This window comes from Tachypleus tridentatus, chromosome 6, assembly GCF_004210375.1.
Source record: "Tachypleus tridentatus isolate NWPU-2018 chromosome 6, ASM421037v1, whole genome shotgun sequence".
In the NCBI taxonomy this organism is placed as follows: domain Eukaryota; kingdom Metazoa; phylum Arthropoda; class Merostomata; order Xiphosura; family Limulidae; genus Tachypleus; species Tachypleus tridentatus.
The window spans coordinates 127765409-127784079 of NC_134830.1; the positions used below are offsets into that span (position 1 = coordinate 127765409).

Genomic DNA, 18671 nt, shown 5'->3' on the forward strand with positions numbered 1-18671 from the left:
TACTGTAGCTGTAGAAATGTTTTCATTATTTTGGTTATCTGCTCAGCTACTCTAGTTTTGCATGTTCTCTAAAATATTTTGTAATGGAAACTATCCTTCATGTATGTTTTCACAGGTAAGTATCATTTTGTGCAGTTTCCATATCATTTTGCAAGTTAAGTAATTTTTTACATTTTCTATAGATAATTATCTTTTAAGGTGATTAATGTACTCTTTCTTCCATTTCCCGTTTTAAAGCTGCTGTTTGGTGTGATTTTTTCAGATGAATATCATTGTCTTTGATTTGTAGTAAATATTTATATTTCTCAGTATTTCCCCTGTCATTTTTCATGTTCTTTATTATATGTTCCAGTAAAATAAATATGTTATGCTGGAAAGAACAGAACTTCATGAAAATATCCTATACATTTTATTCCTATAGTTTCTTGAGCTAACAATAAACCATTAAATTGTTTATTTTGTTAGGAATGCAAAGCAGTTAAAAGTTTCAAAAGAGAATGAAAGTATAGAAAGAATTTTTTTTATGTTTTTATGTGAGATAACATTATCAAAATGTTTTTGATTTTATAATGAGAATCTAACCTCCATTTTAGTTTTATCATTTCTTGCAACAATTTCAACCATTTTGTAGGAAATTTAAAAAAAAATTTAATTCACTTAATATAAATAGATAAAAATGCAGTGAAAAAGTAATTGACATATCTTTATCATAGTGAAAAATCATGAAAACAAATGTTTAATGAATGTGACTAAAAAAACACACACAGACATCAACCCAAAACATTATTCACTGAGAAAACAGCATAACAAATAAATAACACAAACCTAAAAATACTTCTTTCAATCTATGTTATTAAGATAGGCATACAATACAATAAAATGAAACTGGGTGCACAAAACTATTGTATAAGATCTTTTATCTTCAACCTAAACTTTCCATAACACACATACAATAGTAACAACAACAAACTAATTTTAAATTTCAGCTTGTAGTAGATTAAAGTCACATGATCATCTCATGATGTTATCTTAAGTACACCCTAATCATATGACAATATTAGGTTACCCATTTTCTATTACTTTTTGAAGAGAAAAATCTTTGAGAGCCAAAATTTTCTATCATATGACTATTTCAAATTCATTTCCTGATATGGCATAACACACTTACATGTATCAAAATGTTCTTTAATACATATACCTTAATGGCATGATGATGGTACTTTAACTGGCTAGATACAAAGTCTAAAGTTCCTTAATATCCTCTGGATGATAATGTGATTGTTACACCAAATAACATCATTCAACGCTTATGCTAAACTTACTAGCTTGAAACTCAATCATATAAGGAGAGCGTACCTTCCAAGTTTTGTACAATGTGCATAAGCTCGAAGCTTTTGATCCTTTTGCGTAACGTCCACTTTTAAGACCCTTCCACCAACAAGCCACTTATATAGAACACTCAACCAAAAATCCTGCCTCATGAAGAAAAGAAATAAGTGTCAGAAATAATCTTATTAGTTGAAAAAAAAAACACAACTGAATCTAATTTTTAACATGAAATTATTTGTAGCAAGGACTACAGTATTAAACTCTTATAACTATCAACACCAAATTATGAACTTCAAGTAGCTATACACAGTTAAAGAAATCTTAAGAGTAAAAAGAATATAAAGTATCAATGGAAACAGAATTCTATAGTTTACTCATCTGAGTTTTCTGATCTTAATCTATTATAGAAGTATCTTGTTTGGCAATTCAAATGTCTATTCTTACAAAACAAAGCAAAAACATGCACTTAGGCTATTAGTGGTTGTTAATCCACAACTAAAATCTCACTGTTTCATAGGCCTTTCACAAAATTTTATTCCCCACTTTCAAAAATACACTATTTTTTCTCCTTTACAAAAAGTAATTTTGCAGTTAATTTATGTAATTTATTTAGTAATTTTTCATGAGTTATCCACTTCTACAAGAAACAAAATGTAGACAGTCTAACACTTGTCCAAGGGAACAGTGATTTTACAATGTGTTAGTCATATGTTAATTGAAACCAGACAAATATTAAATAGCACATTTAACTTAATTTTCCTTTGTAATTTATTCTTCTTTCATATGTGTATAATCATATAAAACCTAATCACAAACATAATCAAGTCCTTATGCATATTCAATGACAAATGTTTTATGCTTCACTTAAAAGCTATCTAATATATTAAAAATAGTTAAAAATTTCTTCTGGCATTTACATGTATATGCATTACTTTATATCCATATAAACTGAAACCTATTTTAATGAAAGCATGCATAACATGATCAATGAAAGGACTGAATCACATATACATACAGGAAGAGGATAAAGATCTGAAGTGATCATGCTATAATGACCATGGTAAAAGCTCTGACGTATTACTACATCCAGACCTCGTGCTGCAGATAATCCTAGTTTATCCAGCCATCTGTTGATATACATAAAAATGATTTCTACAATGAGAGATTATTATTTCTGTCAATTTGCAAGTACTAAATACTAAAATAGAAATACACCAAACTCATATAAATATCTAAAGCAACCTTTAAAATATTATTAGAAAATTCATATAATTGATAGAATCATGGATAAAAATTGTTGAGATCCAGTCAGCTTGGCATGCATTAACACTGAGATAAGTCTTAACTGATAACAGCCTAAAATAAGGTAAATATAGTTCATACACTATTATTACACTACTCAATCTAGAAACACTATTTTACTAGGTAAAATTACTGTACTATTTCATTACATTACCTTTATCAGTAATGTGTTTTGCTAGATTAGGTAAGCTAATTAATATCTTATTTATGGCTGATACTTTTACTATTTGAATTTGCTCATTGCCATTGAATTTTCTACGAATATCCAAACTTTCAGTTATAGATACATGAAATTCCAGACACTTGTGTTGAAGCTTTCATCAGAACAACCTAATATTGGTTTTATCACAAGTATGTTGAAAACTGGTGATCATTACAAGAGTTTGTGAACATACACTGACCCCTCAAATGGAGACTGGTTATTTCACAGGCAATAAAAGAGTTCCAGCAGTCTCATTCCCTCTAAATGTCAATGAAGACCTTTCATGGTTGCCACTTTCACTGATCCTGCCTGGCGTGACCGTTTTGGCCAGTTCTGAGTTGGCTGTTAGTTGCTATCTGTTAGTCCTACTGTCTAATTAAAACAAAGCATTACAATGGTTGTTGGATGGTGCTAACACAATGTGATTTCTGTACAGTGCTTTGAATGTCAAAGTGAAAAAATTCAACCAAGTGCAGGTAAATGGCAGGACTATGACTCTCTTAAGGTAGCCAAATGCCTCATCATCTAATTAGTGATGTGCATGAATGGATTTATAAGATTTCCACTGTCCCTGTTTACTATCTAGTTAAACCACAGCCAAGGGAACATGCTTAGAGAAATCTGTATCTTGTCACAGTTGTACTGGATTGGATAAAGGGGTTTCTTTTGTGAGCTTGTTGGCTTTTTAATTTAGCTTTACCTCTGCATGGCCTGATAAATATATCAAGCTGATGATCTTTAACAGGAACTTGATTTGCTTTTACCAATTTACCAATCACTGTGAAGTTTATGCAGTACTGCTTATCAGTTGCATATATTTTGTTGGTGGCAATGTCTATTAGTGTTTGTTTTTTTTTTGCTTTCAGAAATCAAGAGGAAAGAGCTTTATGGCTTCTAGATCCATTCTTGTGCTGCTTGTGGGAAGTTTGAGTGTTCCATCAGCCATATGCTGTGAGATAATAAATGGTCAACTAGGTCTATTGCTATATACAACTGTCCACTATGATCTTTAAATGTATGCTGACCGACTATTTGCTTCACTCTCTGCCTGATCTCTAAATTTTTTGTTTAATCTGTTTTACACAGGTCGACTTATCACCATAAGTAAAACAGAAAACACCAGTAGAAATCTGAGATATGGTAGCATAGAATAACGTGAGTAATGGCTTTATAGCATTTGTCCACTAAGACACCTTTCAGGAAATCCTACAGGATTATCATAATATCACATAGTGTGTAGAAAGTTCTAGGCCTCCGTGAGGTTACAGACACATGCAAACTGTAGTTCAAGTACATTAGACAAACTTAGACAGATGGATCTAGACTGTATGATGGTGACTTCAGCCATAAAGAACATACAGTGGCATTTTTCTGAAGTGAAAATATTTATTACAGATTGTATTATAACAATAAAGTAGAGAAGAATAATCTGTCTTGTCAATTATGTTCTAAAGTAACTGAACCAATCTACATGGACTTTGATGAAAAGAGACTATTTAAAGCTCTAGATACAACTGTAGTAGCAAATAGTGTAGCATAAGTAAAATTATAACTAATTGTAACAACAGAGCAGAAAACATAATCTGTATTGTCAAACTGTGTTTTAAAGTACCTGAACCAGCCTGTGTGGAATTTAATGAGGATTATTTAAAGCTCTAGATACAACTGTGATATCTAACTGCTTAATGAATATTTGTATCTATTTGACTTGTTTTAATATATTAATTTCAAAACAAATGAATTGTGTGCTGTTTGTTTACTGCTGAGATTTACTGGCAACAAGTTGCAGACACCTACTGGGAAGAATTTGGCCCTTCCACATAAAAAGTTATAAAGTTGACACCAACTATTAATAGGTCTTTGTATCTTTTCAATCTTATTTAAATAAACAGCACTACCAATAATCAGTATAAGTGCTAGATAGCTAAATAAGATTGATAAAATAAAGCACTTGTTCAATATTTTCTTTCATCAAAGACTAACAATACATTAAGAATTGAAGGAAGATTAATTTTTAATCTGTTATTATGCACTGTCACACATTTACACAAAAGTGGTATTATCTGAAATGATACTAATACATACTACATAAATTAAAAGAACTATAAAAATATTAGAAGTCTCACAGCAATGTTTCATCATACTTTATAGTTTACATGGCTTTACAAAATCATACAATTTTAATGTTAAGATGTCATAGCTTTCATATTTAATGTATTTCATATTGTTATAACAATCAATTTATGTGAAAATGCAAGTCCTCTCATCATTATAGCTAACTGCCAATGAGTAGTTCTTTTACAATTAGATTTGTAATAGGTACGAGCACATAGTGTAATAACAGTAGGCAAGGTGACATTTGACACACAATGTGTATAATCTGAAAAATAACTAGCAAGAAATTCTCACACATTAAACTTAGTTAAATACTAATGAAGTACTTATAGCATTTACGAAAAACTGTGAAATACAGTAATAACAGAAAAAGTGCAAAATATATTTTATCAAATTTTGAAAAAACTAATGAGTTTATTCAGTTTGAAGTGAATGAAAATTTGATGCCATAAGTACATTTCTGATGCCAAAACAAATTCTCTGCTTCTGTTAACAGAAATTCCTATAAGAAATTTTGTAGCTAACTTTATTGTTGAAGAGATGGATTGTGTGAGAGCTACTGGTATGTTTCTTTGGTAGTTGTTGAGCATAAATCTACACAATGGTCTACCTTTGTGCCTAATAGGAGTATCAAAACCCATTAACAAATATAATTATTGTATTATGTTGTTTTTGTTGTTGTACAATGTTTTTAGGAATAATTAGTTAGTGGATAGTTAAAAAGAGGTCAAATGTAAATTGTCATCATTTTATTCAAACTACTTTCCTTGTAATCTTATAGTGCCATTCATATATCAATTATGCTTATACATTATTTTTAGAAGTAACTTTAATTTAAAATCAAATGTGTTGCTGCATTATCTCAAGTGTGATTCAATGATTGTACAAGATATGTGTGCACAGTATAATTAAATGTAATGCATTAAGTGATTTAAATGAAAACAGGATTCAAGAAAATGAGTGAAATGGAGAGTCAATTACTGCAGCACTACTGCTACTAATTGTTGGTTTAAAGGTTTCACAGAATATCACAACCTTTTCTAATAATTCATGTCTAAATTTTAATTTCTTTGATATTGAATAAATTTAGTTTATTCACTGCCATTAATTTTATCTTATACTATGAAAAAGTTAATAGTAGCTACATAAACCTCTACATATGGTATAATATTACATTATTTGTAAATATATTTTAGTTTTTATTAATTACTTTGTTACACTTACTATTGTTGTAACTAATTTTTTAGGTCTTATCCTTATAATTGAATTTCCTCCAATCTTGTCAGGTTGAGAGTTTTCAGTTGTAAAAAAAGATTTAACTTTATTTATTACTTTTTGTTTATTACTTTATGTTTTAAGTGGCAGAGCTTAAAGCCAGAGTAATTATGCCAGACACACATTAATGTATTGTTTTTTTCTTTTTATTGTACTTAACATGATTATACTCAATTCTGAGTACTTGATTTCTTTGTTTTGGTTTTAAATCATCACATTTTACTTTAAATCTTTATAAACATTAATTTCTATATTTGGTATTACTCTCCCATTTGACTTACCCCTATACAATAAATTGTTTTAGCAATTAAACTCATATCATACTTTTAGACTCATTTAACAGGTTGTAACTGGTCACAAGACATTTTATGGAGAACTGTGCAAAGGCTAACCAAAACACTGTTGCTCCATTGTTTGACAAACATTAAATCTACCATGTTACTAGAAGCTAACAACTTGTATACTTTATTCTTTTTTTAATTTTACTTGTATTAAAAGCATACCTGCAAACATTAAATTTTGAAGAATATCAATTCCTATTAAGATACAGAAAAACAGCAAAAAATGTAAATGTTTAATTTAATATTTACTAATTCTAGTGTATTACTGATTAAGAGCCCTGTAAGTAATATGCTTTGCTTTCTTTTGGAAATCATCTGTAAATTCTTGGGAGAAACAGGGTTTTTATGCCATTTCCATCTTCCTTATCAGTACTTATTCTAAGGTGGGTTTGACAGTGATCTTTGAAAGTGTATTTTTTTACAATTTATGAATGTGGAAACATTTTTGAAGCATGGTCCAAAAATGCCAAAGTAAGATTGTGTTCATACGGAAGGAGATGAATAAACAGTCTCCTTTCATCACATTGTTTTCGATTTGGTATTCATTTTTAAAAAAATGGTTCAATTTATTAATTCCAGACACCCTCAAATAGTTTTGAGATTTTTTTTTCCTCTGTCAACAATTATCAAATCAGAAACAAATTGTACATCTTGCATGATTCATTCACTTTAAGGATGATCTAATATCATTGGCTACTTTTCTGAATACTCATGCCCAAACTTCTGCTCATAATAAATTTACAATTTTTTGATGAAACTTTGTAGAATGGACAGCAACTGCCTGTTGTGGAGACACAAGTGTAGAGGACAACTTTTCAAAAGTCTTCTGCCTTTTGTCTTACAATTTCCTTTTTTTTGAGTCATCAGGGACAAAGCAAAATCTCATTTTCCCACAATTTTTCTCTCAAAACATTATCTGTGCTCCCAAACACTTACTACTTACATGTTTTTTTTAATGAACTATTTCAAGCATTTGCAAGATTGAGATGCAAGGGGGAAAACAATGAATTATTTTTGGAAAATTATTAGCAGAAAAAGAGTTGGTGGAATAATTCTAGAATTTTGCATAAAATCGTAAAATAACAGAATTTATACTGATATAAAAATTAAAAACAAAAGGAACAATTACACATAAACCATAAGAACTAGCACGTCTGTAACATTATTGCTTAGAATGTTTCATATATATATGATTTTAATATTATTATTATTTTATTATAGAGATTATTTAGTATAGCCAGCTTAACTCTTTCATTATGGGCTCAGTCTATATGGCTGACCACATGGCCTCTTTGCACTCTTTTAAGTTTTCTTGATTTAATACTTCTAACTTTCAATAAGTTTGTATATCTTCAAAAATTTGTCAATCTTCCAGTTAATATTACAAGTCTTTACATAGAAAAAAATCAATTTTTTAGTGAAGTCTTTTCAATAAAATAAAATAAAGATTTATCCATGAATATGTTGATTATTTATTTTGAGTCGTCCATGTGTAAAGTAATTTTCTGGTAAAATTAAAGATACTTCTCATCCCAAGAATCACAGATTTCTTTTGTGTAATCCACAAAGACCTAAATGCACTTCAAAGATTTTTTTTTAATTTTATTGTTTATCTGTTATTTTACTCTACCCTATCTCAAAATAGAAAGAGTTAAATTGATCAATCTTGTACCCTCATCTCCCCAGAAATCTAAATTACCTTTTTTTTCCTTTCTAGAATGATTTCAAATTTTGGACATAAAACTACATTCATTTATCCTGAGTAGCTCTAAGTTCATAACAGTATATATCTATATATAATTAAATTTTATTAATTTATTGCCCTTTGAACCATGTCTGCACCACTGTAAGTTGTAAATCACTAAGGGCATGTGCAGCTCACCATTGAATTATATTATCAAGCTACTACAATTAGTAGAAGCAGCTTGCATGCATGCCTCATCAAATAACTTTATTGGATTGTTATTATTAACTTTACTTAATCTAATCTTAACTAACCTAAAAAGATCCTTACTTTTTTCATTTTAGTTTCTTTTATAATTATACATGTAGAATAAACATGAAAAACATAAAATAAAATACTTATTCTGTATTGTTTTTTCCTTGTTGTCAATTGTTGAAGACGGTCAACCTTAATGTTTTATGCAACTCATCTCCCCCCCCATCCCCAACTTCATGAAACCTGAAGGAATCTGGAAACCACTGAAATATGAACAAACACATGACAGCAATGTGAGAAATAAATTTGAATGATCGACTTATGAACCTGACTTCCTGCATCGAAAAGATGTCTGTGTAATGTAAACCATCTGACTCAAAACCAAACTGAAAAGAGCAGCCCTTAACACAATAACGTCCCCTGTATAATAAAATCATTGAGGCATAATGTAAAAGAAAGAATCATATTAATATGCAAGTGACTCCATTGTGACCTATAACACAGATAAAGGAACAAGAGTAGAACTGTGTGAGGAAATTGAAACACCTATAATACATGTGTGAGGAATGATATTGATTGTTTCACCTGTAAATCCCAAAACTCAGCTGCTGGGAACCAACATCTGCAGAGGGATAGATAAGGGATCTCAGTCGAATGAGTGAACTGCACTTTTGATGATTCACTCCACTTATACATAGTGGTGGATATCTCATCATCTACACTAGCAGAACACCACTGTCTTATTCTCAGTTGAATGGTTTTATCATTATCACATTCAGAAGGATGTCTTCATGGTCCACCACCCGAATGGCCTGGAACTGAAAAGTGGTAAGTACAGATTCCTATACTTGACTGGAAGAGAAAAGGGAGAGAAATAGCAGTAGTGAGTTGAAGGAATTACAACACCTGAGACAATGCAATGAGTGACCAAAAATCCTATTTTGGAAAGCTAACCACACCTGATTTATTCAATCTAAGGCACAGCAAGAATTATCAGTTATCCCTTTCTGTTTTACCCATAAAGTCCATGCTTGAGTACTGTCTGGGATGGGCATATTAGCAAAGCAAATATAAATATATCTCAGGACAGCTGGTATGGGTATTAACACTTTTACTAATAAAGCAGGGAACAATGTTTTGATCTTCTTAGGTCATCTTCAGGTTAACAAAGAGAGAGTTTGCAACTGACTGTTACCGGGCACATCTTAGGGAAGAGGGTGTAAACTAGTATGGGATAGTGGAGGACATTGCAGTTAGGTGTCAGGTTATTAATTTGTGTAGATATAAAAGTGTTCCTTTTACTGGTTTAATTTTGGTTTTAGTTATTGTATAAGGCTTCTTTCATTTTGTGTTTGTTTATATTTGTTTCCCTACTTAGTATCTGGATGTTTTCGATTATTATGTTGTGTTTATTTTACTTGCAGTGTTCAAAAATGTGTGAGAGTGTTTTTTTTTTTTCTGTTCTTTGAATCTGGTTTCCATTTTCTTCCTGTTTCTCCAATATAGAAGTCGTGGCAGTTGTTGCATTGTATTTTATAAATAACGATGGTGTTGTGTTTGTCACTGTAGTTTCTACATGGTATGGACTTTAGTTTCGAACCTGTTTTTTGAATAAATTTGGTGTTTACTAGAATTTCATGTTTTGTTACATGTTTTTTACAAATGTTGGTTATTATTTCACTGATGTTGGGAATATATGGTATACAGCATTGTAAGGTTTTGCAGTTTGTTGTATCTTGGGATTTATTATCATTTGATTGTTGTTGATTTAGGTGTGTGTGTATAATTCAATGGTTTTTGGAGGAAATTTGTCAATGTTGACAAAGTGTTGTTTTATTTTCTTGATTTTACCATTAATTTTATTGAGGGATCATAGTTTTGTGGGTGTGTTTATTTGATGTCTTAATATGTTGAGTTTTTTTTTTTTTTGTTTCATGTACTGAGCCCCAGGAAACTGCAACATCCCCTATGATCCCATACCTGTTTAAACTCTTGTCCCTAAGCTATGTGCCCAGCAATGGTTATTTACAAACTCTCTCTTTGTTAACCTGAAGATGACTAAGAAGGTCATTGTTCTCTGCTTTATTAGTAAAAGTGTTAAAACCCATACCAGCCATCCTCAGATATATTTTTACTTCAAGTGGGTTTCTTGTCATCATGAAAGCAAGTATAATGTGAGAACAAACGTACAACTGATCTTGTGGAATATCCTATCTCAGCAGTGTGCATTTAGTGACTATGAAAATTACAAGTTTTAAGTCATCATGGCCTTACAGTACAGTTTGACTACTTTAAGAATACTTAGTGAGGCAACACTTGCCACAGAGCAGAATCCAGACAATGTAAAGAAAAAGGAAATGCCAAAAAAAAGAGGTGATATAGATATGAAAAATAACTCACCTAACCACAGTCTCACAGAAGTCTGAAGAATGACTACAGGTGGAAGACTACAACCTGAAGATGAAGATTCAACAATCTGGATGAGATAGTGAAATATGAATGTATATAGAGTAGTCCACATGGTCAAATGAATAATTTCATTTAAGGGATGACAGAGATGAAATGCAAGGAAAAAAGTGAGGTGCCTAATCAGGTAAGAAGACAAGTGAAAAAAAGTAAAGGAAGAAGACAACATGGAAGAATAAGCCAACCGAATTAAATGCTGAACACAACTGATCAGGGTGGTAAAAGAATGTCATGAACAGTGAATGTCTGCTAAGGAATAAATAGATAGGAATGGGTACTACAACAGGAAGCTGTGCAAGCAAAATAAAAACAATGAGCACAGACACGTCATAGTAGCCTATCCAGATTTGACCAAGGATAGAGGTAGGAAATGGATAAAGGAGAATACATGTGGAAAGATATAGAGTACATGAAACATCAATGCCAAAGATATTTGACCTATGAAGTCCACAGGCTAAGAGGAGAAGAAAACAAGTCTCAAGAGATACATGGAAAAATTGAGCACAAGGACACAGGTTCAAACAGATGCAAAGTGAGGCAGAGAAGAACCATATTAACATTCCAACCTAGAAGGTAAGCATGTCAAGATGGACAACTAATTCAGAAGGAATGCTATAAGAAGGAAAGGATAGGAGAGATAAAAACTGTACAGTACTTGGAAAAATATCTAGTTTGGGATTAGTTAGCCCATTAACACATGATGGAGGAGACAAAAGATCCCTGATCAAAAAGCCATGTAAGGAAATTCATACTATTTATAACAGTGGGTCTAGTGGACAAAATCCTGACCCAAAGACCAAAGACAGAGAACGTTTCACATACAATGATAAACATCCCTAGAAAAAGAGCTAATGGAACAAGCTAACAAAGAAGCTACCCTTCAGGAAAAACTGAATTTCATTGCCAGGGATCTGATGAAAACTAGGTGTGAAAATGAATGATTAGAAGAGTGGAGGAAATCCTGGTAACCAAGACTGATGTAGAATGAATGGAGTAAGAGTAAGAAGTAATGGAGAGGCAGATTGGAGCTGAAGCAGCTACAAGAGCCACATAAGGAATCAGAAGAATATGAAATGGTTAATCAAGATCACTTTATGAAGACAGATGGGAGAACAAACATACAGGTATTTGTTGATCAAATCTTGATTAAAAGTTTCAATAGCCAGAGCAAGAGGATGAGAAACTGGAGAATTAAAACAGAAGTAATTTGGCATTGAGAGATGTGGTAAGCACCTCAAGGTGAGGAGTACCACAGTGAAGGCACAGCAACCAAAAAACGAGGATCTAGAGACCATCCAGTTGAATGAACTTTGCCTGATCACAAAGAGAACGAGAACTGGTGCCACCTCAGTGATCAAGATATGTCACCACTATATAATTGTCATAATTGGTCATGACCAGATGATTCCTGGTCACAAGATAAAGAAAATGACCTTTGTTACAACACACAGTTAGAAGCTTTAGGATATTTCATATGGTAAGTTCTTTTGGCCAAGGACCACTGACTTGAATCTTTCTGATGAATGACCCATACTCTCCAATCCTGAAGGAAAGCATTCATGAAGATATACAAATCTAGACAAAGGGGAGCAGAACACCTGTTGACATGAGAGCCTTGCCCCACCACCAATGCAGATTGTCTACAAGGAAAGGAGGAAGGCAAATAAGATCCTCCAGTGGATTCCATTGGTCATCCAGAGTCCACTAAATAAATCACATATATCCTTGATCCAAGGAGATAAGAACTCTCATAAAAAGTGATAAAACTTAGCAAGTTGTAAGGGCACAAAGAACTGACAGTTCCATCAAATGAATATAACGAGGAGAATGTTGGGCCTAAATGAGATGACTGCTGAAAAAAACATTTAAGTGGACAAGATATTGGGTAGGTATAAGGAATAAAATCTCCAATTCGATTTACCAGTTCACAACAGCTGCCTCAAGGAGCAACCAATGAGCATGATGTGCAAAGTCTTGTATGGAGTGAACTAACAGAAGCCAGCCATCCATGTAATGATGGAATCACAACCCTGAAGTATGTAAATACTGAGAGAACACCTTGACCACCTGACAAAAGACATATGGGGCTGAAGCAAGCTCAAAGGGCAGAGTGAAAAATTAATAAAGTACCCTGTGAGAAACAAACCAAAAATATCATCTCAATCAACAAGATTGGCAACATCTACCTTGTTCATTCAAAAACCTGAGAAAAATATACCCACCTCAGGATGAGAAAAGACTCTATAGTAATTTGAGATAGAACCAAAAATTTATTGAAGTGGGACAAGTTGATTACAGGATGCCTGGAATAAAATCCTGAAAAAAGAACATTGACAAGTTGAATGGCCTGCTAAGAGAGAAGATCTTTTAATTGCCTCCGAAAGATGCTGACTTGTGTTAGGATCCTAAGACAATGGAAAGAAAATAAGTATCTGAGATAATGGAGGAGAGGAAAGAAATTGTATGACAAGTTTCTTGGATAAAACCTGAATAACGTACAGAGGAGGAACCATGTAACTAAGAAGGATGGAGATCACATGAAATTGGGGAAATAGCTTAAAACAGAAATCATATCTTAAAAGAGTCATGTTAAATGTAGCTGATTCTGCAGGAAGATGCCACAAAATCAGGTGGCAGAAAAAGGCTATCAAAATCCCCAACACACAAACAGGTTTGGCATATTCAGGAAAAGCAGGCTGACTCAAATAATGATCAATTTCACAGCAGAATGCACTAGCAGAAGCTATGATACCTGACGTGTTATTTTGAACATTGGAAATCATCGTGTAATACTGAAAATCAAACACAAGTTTGATGACAAAAACTAGGTAAATAAGTTATCTGAAAAGTCACTAATTATTGAAGTAAAAATTATATATACTTCTGAATAACAAAAAAAGTCAAATAAATTCACAGAGGACACCCACACAAACAAAACAAAACAAACAAGAAAAATGCCTTGACATAAGTTCTGCCAAATGAGAAGAGAGAGTTTGGTAGGGAGTCACATGGATTATGAGAGTGACACATTTTTATTGGTGGAGTGTTGTTGGATGATGATTTGCATGTGAGACACAGTTGAATCAATTGATTGTGGGGGTATGGGAATGCTCAGGACTTGTAGCATACTGAATGAGAATAGCTATTTATGTGAGAGGAGGTAAATGTACCATATTGTAAATACTGTTAGCAACAAGGGCACTCAACAGATGAAAGAAATATTTATAAGTAAGGAAGTAGAAAAAGTATGTTTAAAAAACTTTACTCATTACTTGTTTGATTTTCAGTTTTAATTTAACCCTTTTACAACAGCCTAGATATAGCAAACACATTTATATCCACATTTGCATGTTTTGTTAATATAACTTGTGATGCATCTTGTGCATCTTCACAAAATTTGATACATATTTAGTTAAGATTACAATTTTCTTGTACACAAAACAATTTTTTTTTTAAATTAAGTGTATTTACTAAAGATTTGTTAGTGAATATATCAAGTATTCTTCTTCCCAGAAATATCAAATAATGTTTATGTAATCTTTAAAACCTCCTAAACACATTTCAACTGCTTGTGTTCAGTAAGACTTCATATTTTATCTTTTATTTTCTCTACCCCATGTGGCATCTATCAATCTGACCAACCTTGTAACCATCACAAAAAATCAGGAAATAACTATGACATATGCTTTTTTTGTGCTAGAATGACTACAAATTATAACACAAAAATACAAATGTTTAGTCTAAGTAGCTTAAGTCTAACAACTTTATACATTTATTATTATTTTTTATCATATTGACCTTCTAGTCATGCCTAGCTACCATTACATAACACTGATGAGATGGAAGGGCAGTCATGTTACCATATCCAATAACCAAAAAATCATAAATTACTGGATCAATAATATATAATTTCACTACAATCTATCAAGCTTAATAACTATGTTGTAATTAAGTTCAAAATAAATCATAAAACTTAAAGCAGACTAAAGACACAACTAACCTGCTTGAAATGTTTGTTCAAAATAACATGGTAGCCTTTTAGCAAATTAAAATGACCAAAAAACCATGAGGGGGACATTCTAAGTTGTTGCTTGGTTATTCACATGTTATATTTTGAAGTAAGTGTACATAAAAGACTGTTCCAAAAATAGAAAGAGGTGAACAGGGGCCACTGTGTTTGATTCAGTGCATAGCCATATTTGAGCAAAATAAAAAGATACAAGGTTTGAATTCCATATTCTAGCTTGTCAATAAGTTCCTAATTTTTACAAAATGCCAGATCTAGTACTTTGACATTGTAAACATATATTTTTAACCAGTGCCACATTCAACATAGCACACGTCTCACAAGAATTGATATTTAAATATGTTCTTTCAAAATTTACTTTTAAGTTAAAAATTAACTTGTATATAATATTAAGGTTTGAATTATAATCTACAATCTGACCCAAACTTATTGACTTAAATTTATAGAAAAAAGTACTTCAATAGAATTTTGAATGCAAGTCAACAAATGAGGTGACATGGCCTCTAAACTGTGACCTGTTATGAAAGAGTTAAGCAGGGAACTTGCTTTTATCATAACGTAATCTCAAATATGCAACTAGAAAATAATAGACATCTATATTTTTATTAAACTGAAAAACATACTGCAGGTTGGAAATAAATTGTTATTCTTAATTTTAAAATCTAAGATGCATCTCAAAGTTCAGTGCACATACATGTCAAGTATATAGCATAAAGCTATACACTCATAACTTAAAAAGCTAATATTATAAAACTCTGCAAAACTTACAAAACAAATGCTCTAACAAAGTCTCATGTAAAGAACAAATTTATATACTATTCATAAAAATATTCTATGTTAAACTTACAAAAATCCAGCAATATATGTATCTGACAAACCAGGTGCACCGCCACCCCAAGCAGAACCTGACTCTCCCAACCATATAGACTTGTTTTGACCTACTTCATTAACAATCTCTTTAACAGTGCTGATTTCCTCTCCCAATGAATCCATGAGGTCAATGTTAAGGAAGTCCTTCAAAGTAGCAGATCTTCCGTTACAGTAGTATCTTAAAAAAAAAATTGAAAAAGACATGGGGGAAGCGTTAACAACCATAGCCTAATATTTATTATACTTCTGAACAAGTTTAAAATGACAAATAATAATTATGAAGTGAGAAATGCATCACATAAAAGTAAATTACAAATTTTTCTACAGTAAAATTTTGAAGTATATCACAAAACTTTGTTTAGTTTGGTGTAATGTTGGAGGGCGTGGAGAATGTAAATTAATGAAAAGGACTACATAACTGGCCAATTCTAAAACTAGACAGGGTTAAGACTGATTAAAAATGATAACAAACTTTGTTCAGAAAGATATATCAATGTGTGTAAAAGAACAAAAAAAGCCCCCTAAAAACAAAATTAAAGATACTGCATAACTTTAAAGGATCCCCAGGGTACAGGTAATGTGGGATATAAAATGTGCCCCAAGTTTTGGAAGTGGCTGTAGAAGTAGAACCCACACTGCGGCAGAGTTACACCATCTACAAATCTTAACCTACATTTATCAGTCTCACATGAAAAAAATTCATAAAAATAAAATAAAATCATCAAAAGAAACAGAAGAGCAAGATGTGGGTGCTTAAGCCTACATCTCTCACATCTACATCATCCTTCACTGCCTGCAGACAGCTGTGGGTAGGTGACTGAAGAAGAAAGAAAAGACAGAAATAAATGTGAAGTTTATGAAAAAATGAAGTTGGCATTCCAGCTCCCATCATAGTAGTAAAGCACTAATTAGTAGCACAGTAAACAAATTACACTAGTGTTGATTGTTGTTTTGAATTAAGCACAAAGCTACACAATGGGCTATCTGTGCTCTGCCCACCACGAATATCGAAACCCGGATTTTAGCATTGTAAGTCTGTAGACATACCGCTGAGCCACTGGGTGGTCACTGGTGTTGAATCCCAACTAATTTATCTAAGCTAACTAGTATATCTTCCAACTCATTAAGTCTATATTGACTTTCAATTTTCAGATTCTACACAAGCTTTTATATGTGATATGGTGTTCATTTGCTTAAAAGTAATACTAAGTAATTTAAATGACCTTATTAAAAACTAAAAAATACTTATTGGAAATTTTCAGCAAAATCTCCTTTATATTCATCTAATATCACTAATAATAATAAATAATAATAATAATAAAATCTAATATCACTGAATATTTAAAAAAATAGTTTATTTATTAAATCCATTGAATATTAATTTTTGCATTAATATTTCAACATTAATAATGAAATATTGTAATTTATTACAAATTTTACAAAATCTGAATAATTGTGTAATTACTATTAAAAGAGAGTAAGCTGTATATTGGAAAAGAAAAATATTTAGATTGATACCATTATCAATTATTTTAATTTCTAAATTTAAATAATGTGCCTCTACATTAGAAATTGAAGTATTTTAAAATTTCTAATCCTTCCAGAAAGTGCTAACATTACTTATCTTAGGATTATTTATACTAATTAAATCATCTACACATCAGTAAGTTAAAGTAAATATGTCCAGGTTTATGCAGTTTTCAATAAACTTATTCTCATAAAAATAAAGATATAAATTTGCAATACAAGTATAATAGTTAGCTTCCACTGGAACTCCTACTACTCGTTTTAAACACCCTGTTATGAAAAAAAAACATAATTATTATTATAAACACAGAAATATATTTTTATGGCTAAATTTTCTTTCTTTCAATACTATGAAAGAATAACAGAAATACTCTATTAATGAATTCATAACAGAAATTAAAATTTTCAAGGTAATTGTGGCATACAGTATGGTGAAATCAGATGTTTGAATATTTTACATTATCCAAAATGTGTGTTTCCTATTATTAATATTTGCATTTTTAATTTTATCAAATAAAATTTTATGTGATTAATTAAATAAAATGGTTGGTTGTTTAATAGTTGCTTTTACTGAACTAGAAATAAAACTAAATTTAACCAAAGTTTTAAGAGTTTAGGAATAACATTTGGAAAAGGTAAATCTATGAAATGATTTGGTTTAGTATAGTTTTTTCAAAGCTTTAATAAAATTATTAATTACTTTACCTTTAGATTGACTAACAAGTTTAAATGTTTGTTTACTATTAATTTCATTTATCATAATTGACATATACAACTTTTTAAAAATAAAGCCAAAGCAAAATTAGCTTTATCAAAGGGAACTATAACAAATCTTACTTGTAATTCTTGAATCTTATTTTTTAATTGATGAAAGGATATATCTGCATGGTATTTCAATAATTTGATACAGGATAATTTGAATCTTTTTTTTTCTTTTTCTTTTTAAGTACATAAATCTTTCATTCCAAAAACTATCTAGATGTATATAATGTGATACAGATAAGTTTCAAAATCTATTCATCAATAGTGTTTTCAATAGTTTTTAGAATATTTTTCTTATTACATATTGTGGCAATTCTGTATTTAGATTCGTTTTATGTTCATTCTGATAACAGTTTACCTTTTACAATTTACAAGTTACCAGTAATAACATGTTCATGAAAAGTATCAATAAATAAACTATTTTCAAACTCACAAGCTAAATTTACTTCATCTACATTTATATTGAAAACTTATATAATAGAGAACTGCCTGAATGCTCTGTATTTACAACAGTAG

At 31.1% G+C, this 18671-nt stretch overlaps 1 protein-coding gene across 6 annotated transcripts in view; it reads right to left on the reverse strand.

The window, feature by feature from the left end:
- Positions 1 to 18671, reverse strand: part of LOC143253621 (heparanase) — a 99651-nt gene that overhangs the window by 22499 nt on the left and 58481 nt on the right. For all 6 annotated transcript variants that reach the window (XM_076507759.1, XM_076507756.1, XM_076507757.1 and 3 more), the window contains 3 exons: positions 15844 to 16044; positions 2345 to 2456; positions 1357 to 1472 (listed from right to left, as the gene is read on the reverse strand). In XM_076507759.1, coding sequence (XP_076363874.1) covers positions 1357 to 1472; positions 2345 to 2456; positions 15844 to 16044 — 429 coding nt within the window. The remainder of the gene's footprint in view (positions 1 to 1356; positions 1473 to 2344; positions 2457 to 15843; positions 16045 to 18671) is intronic.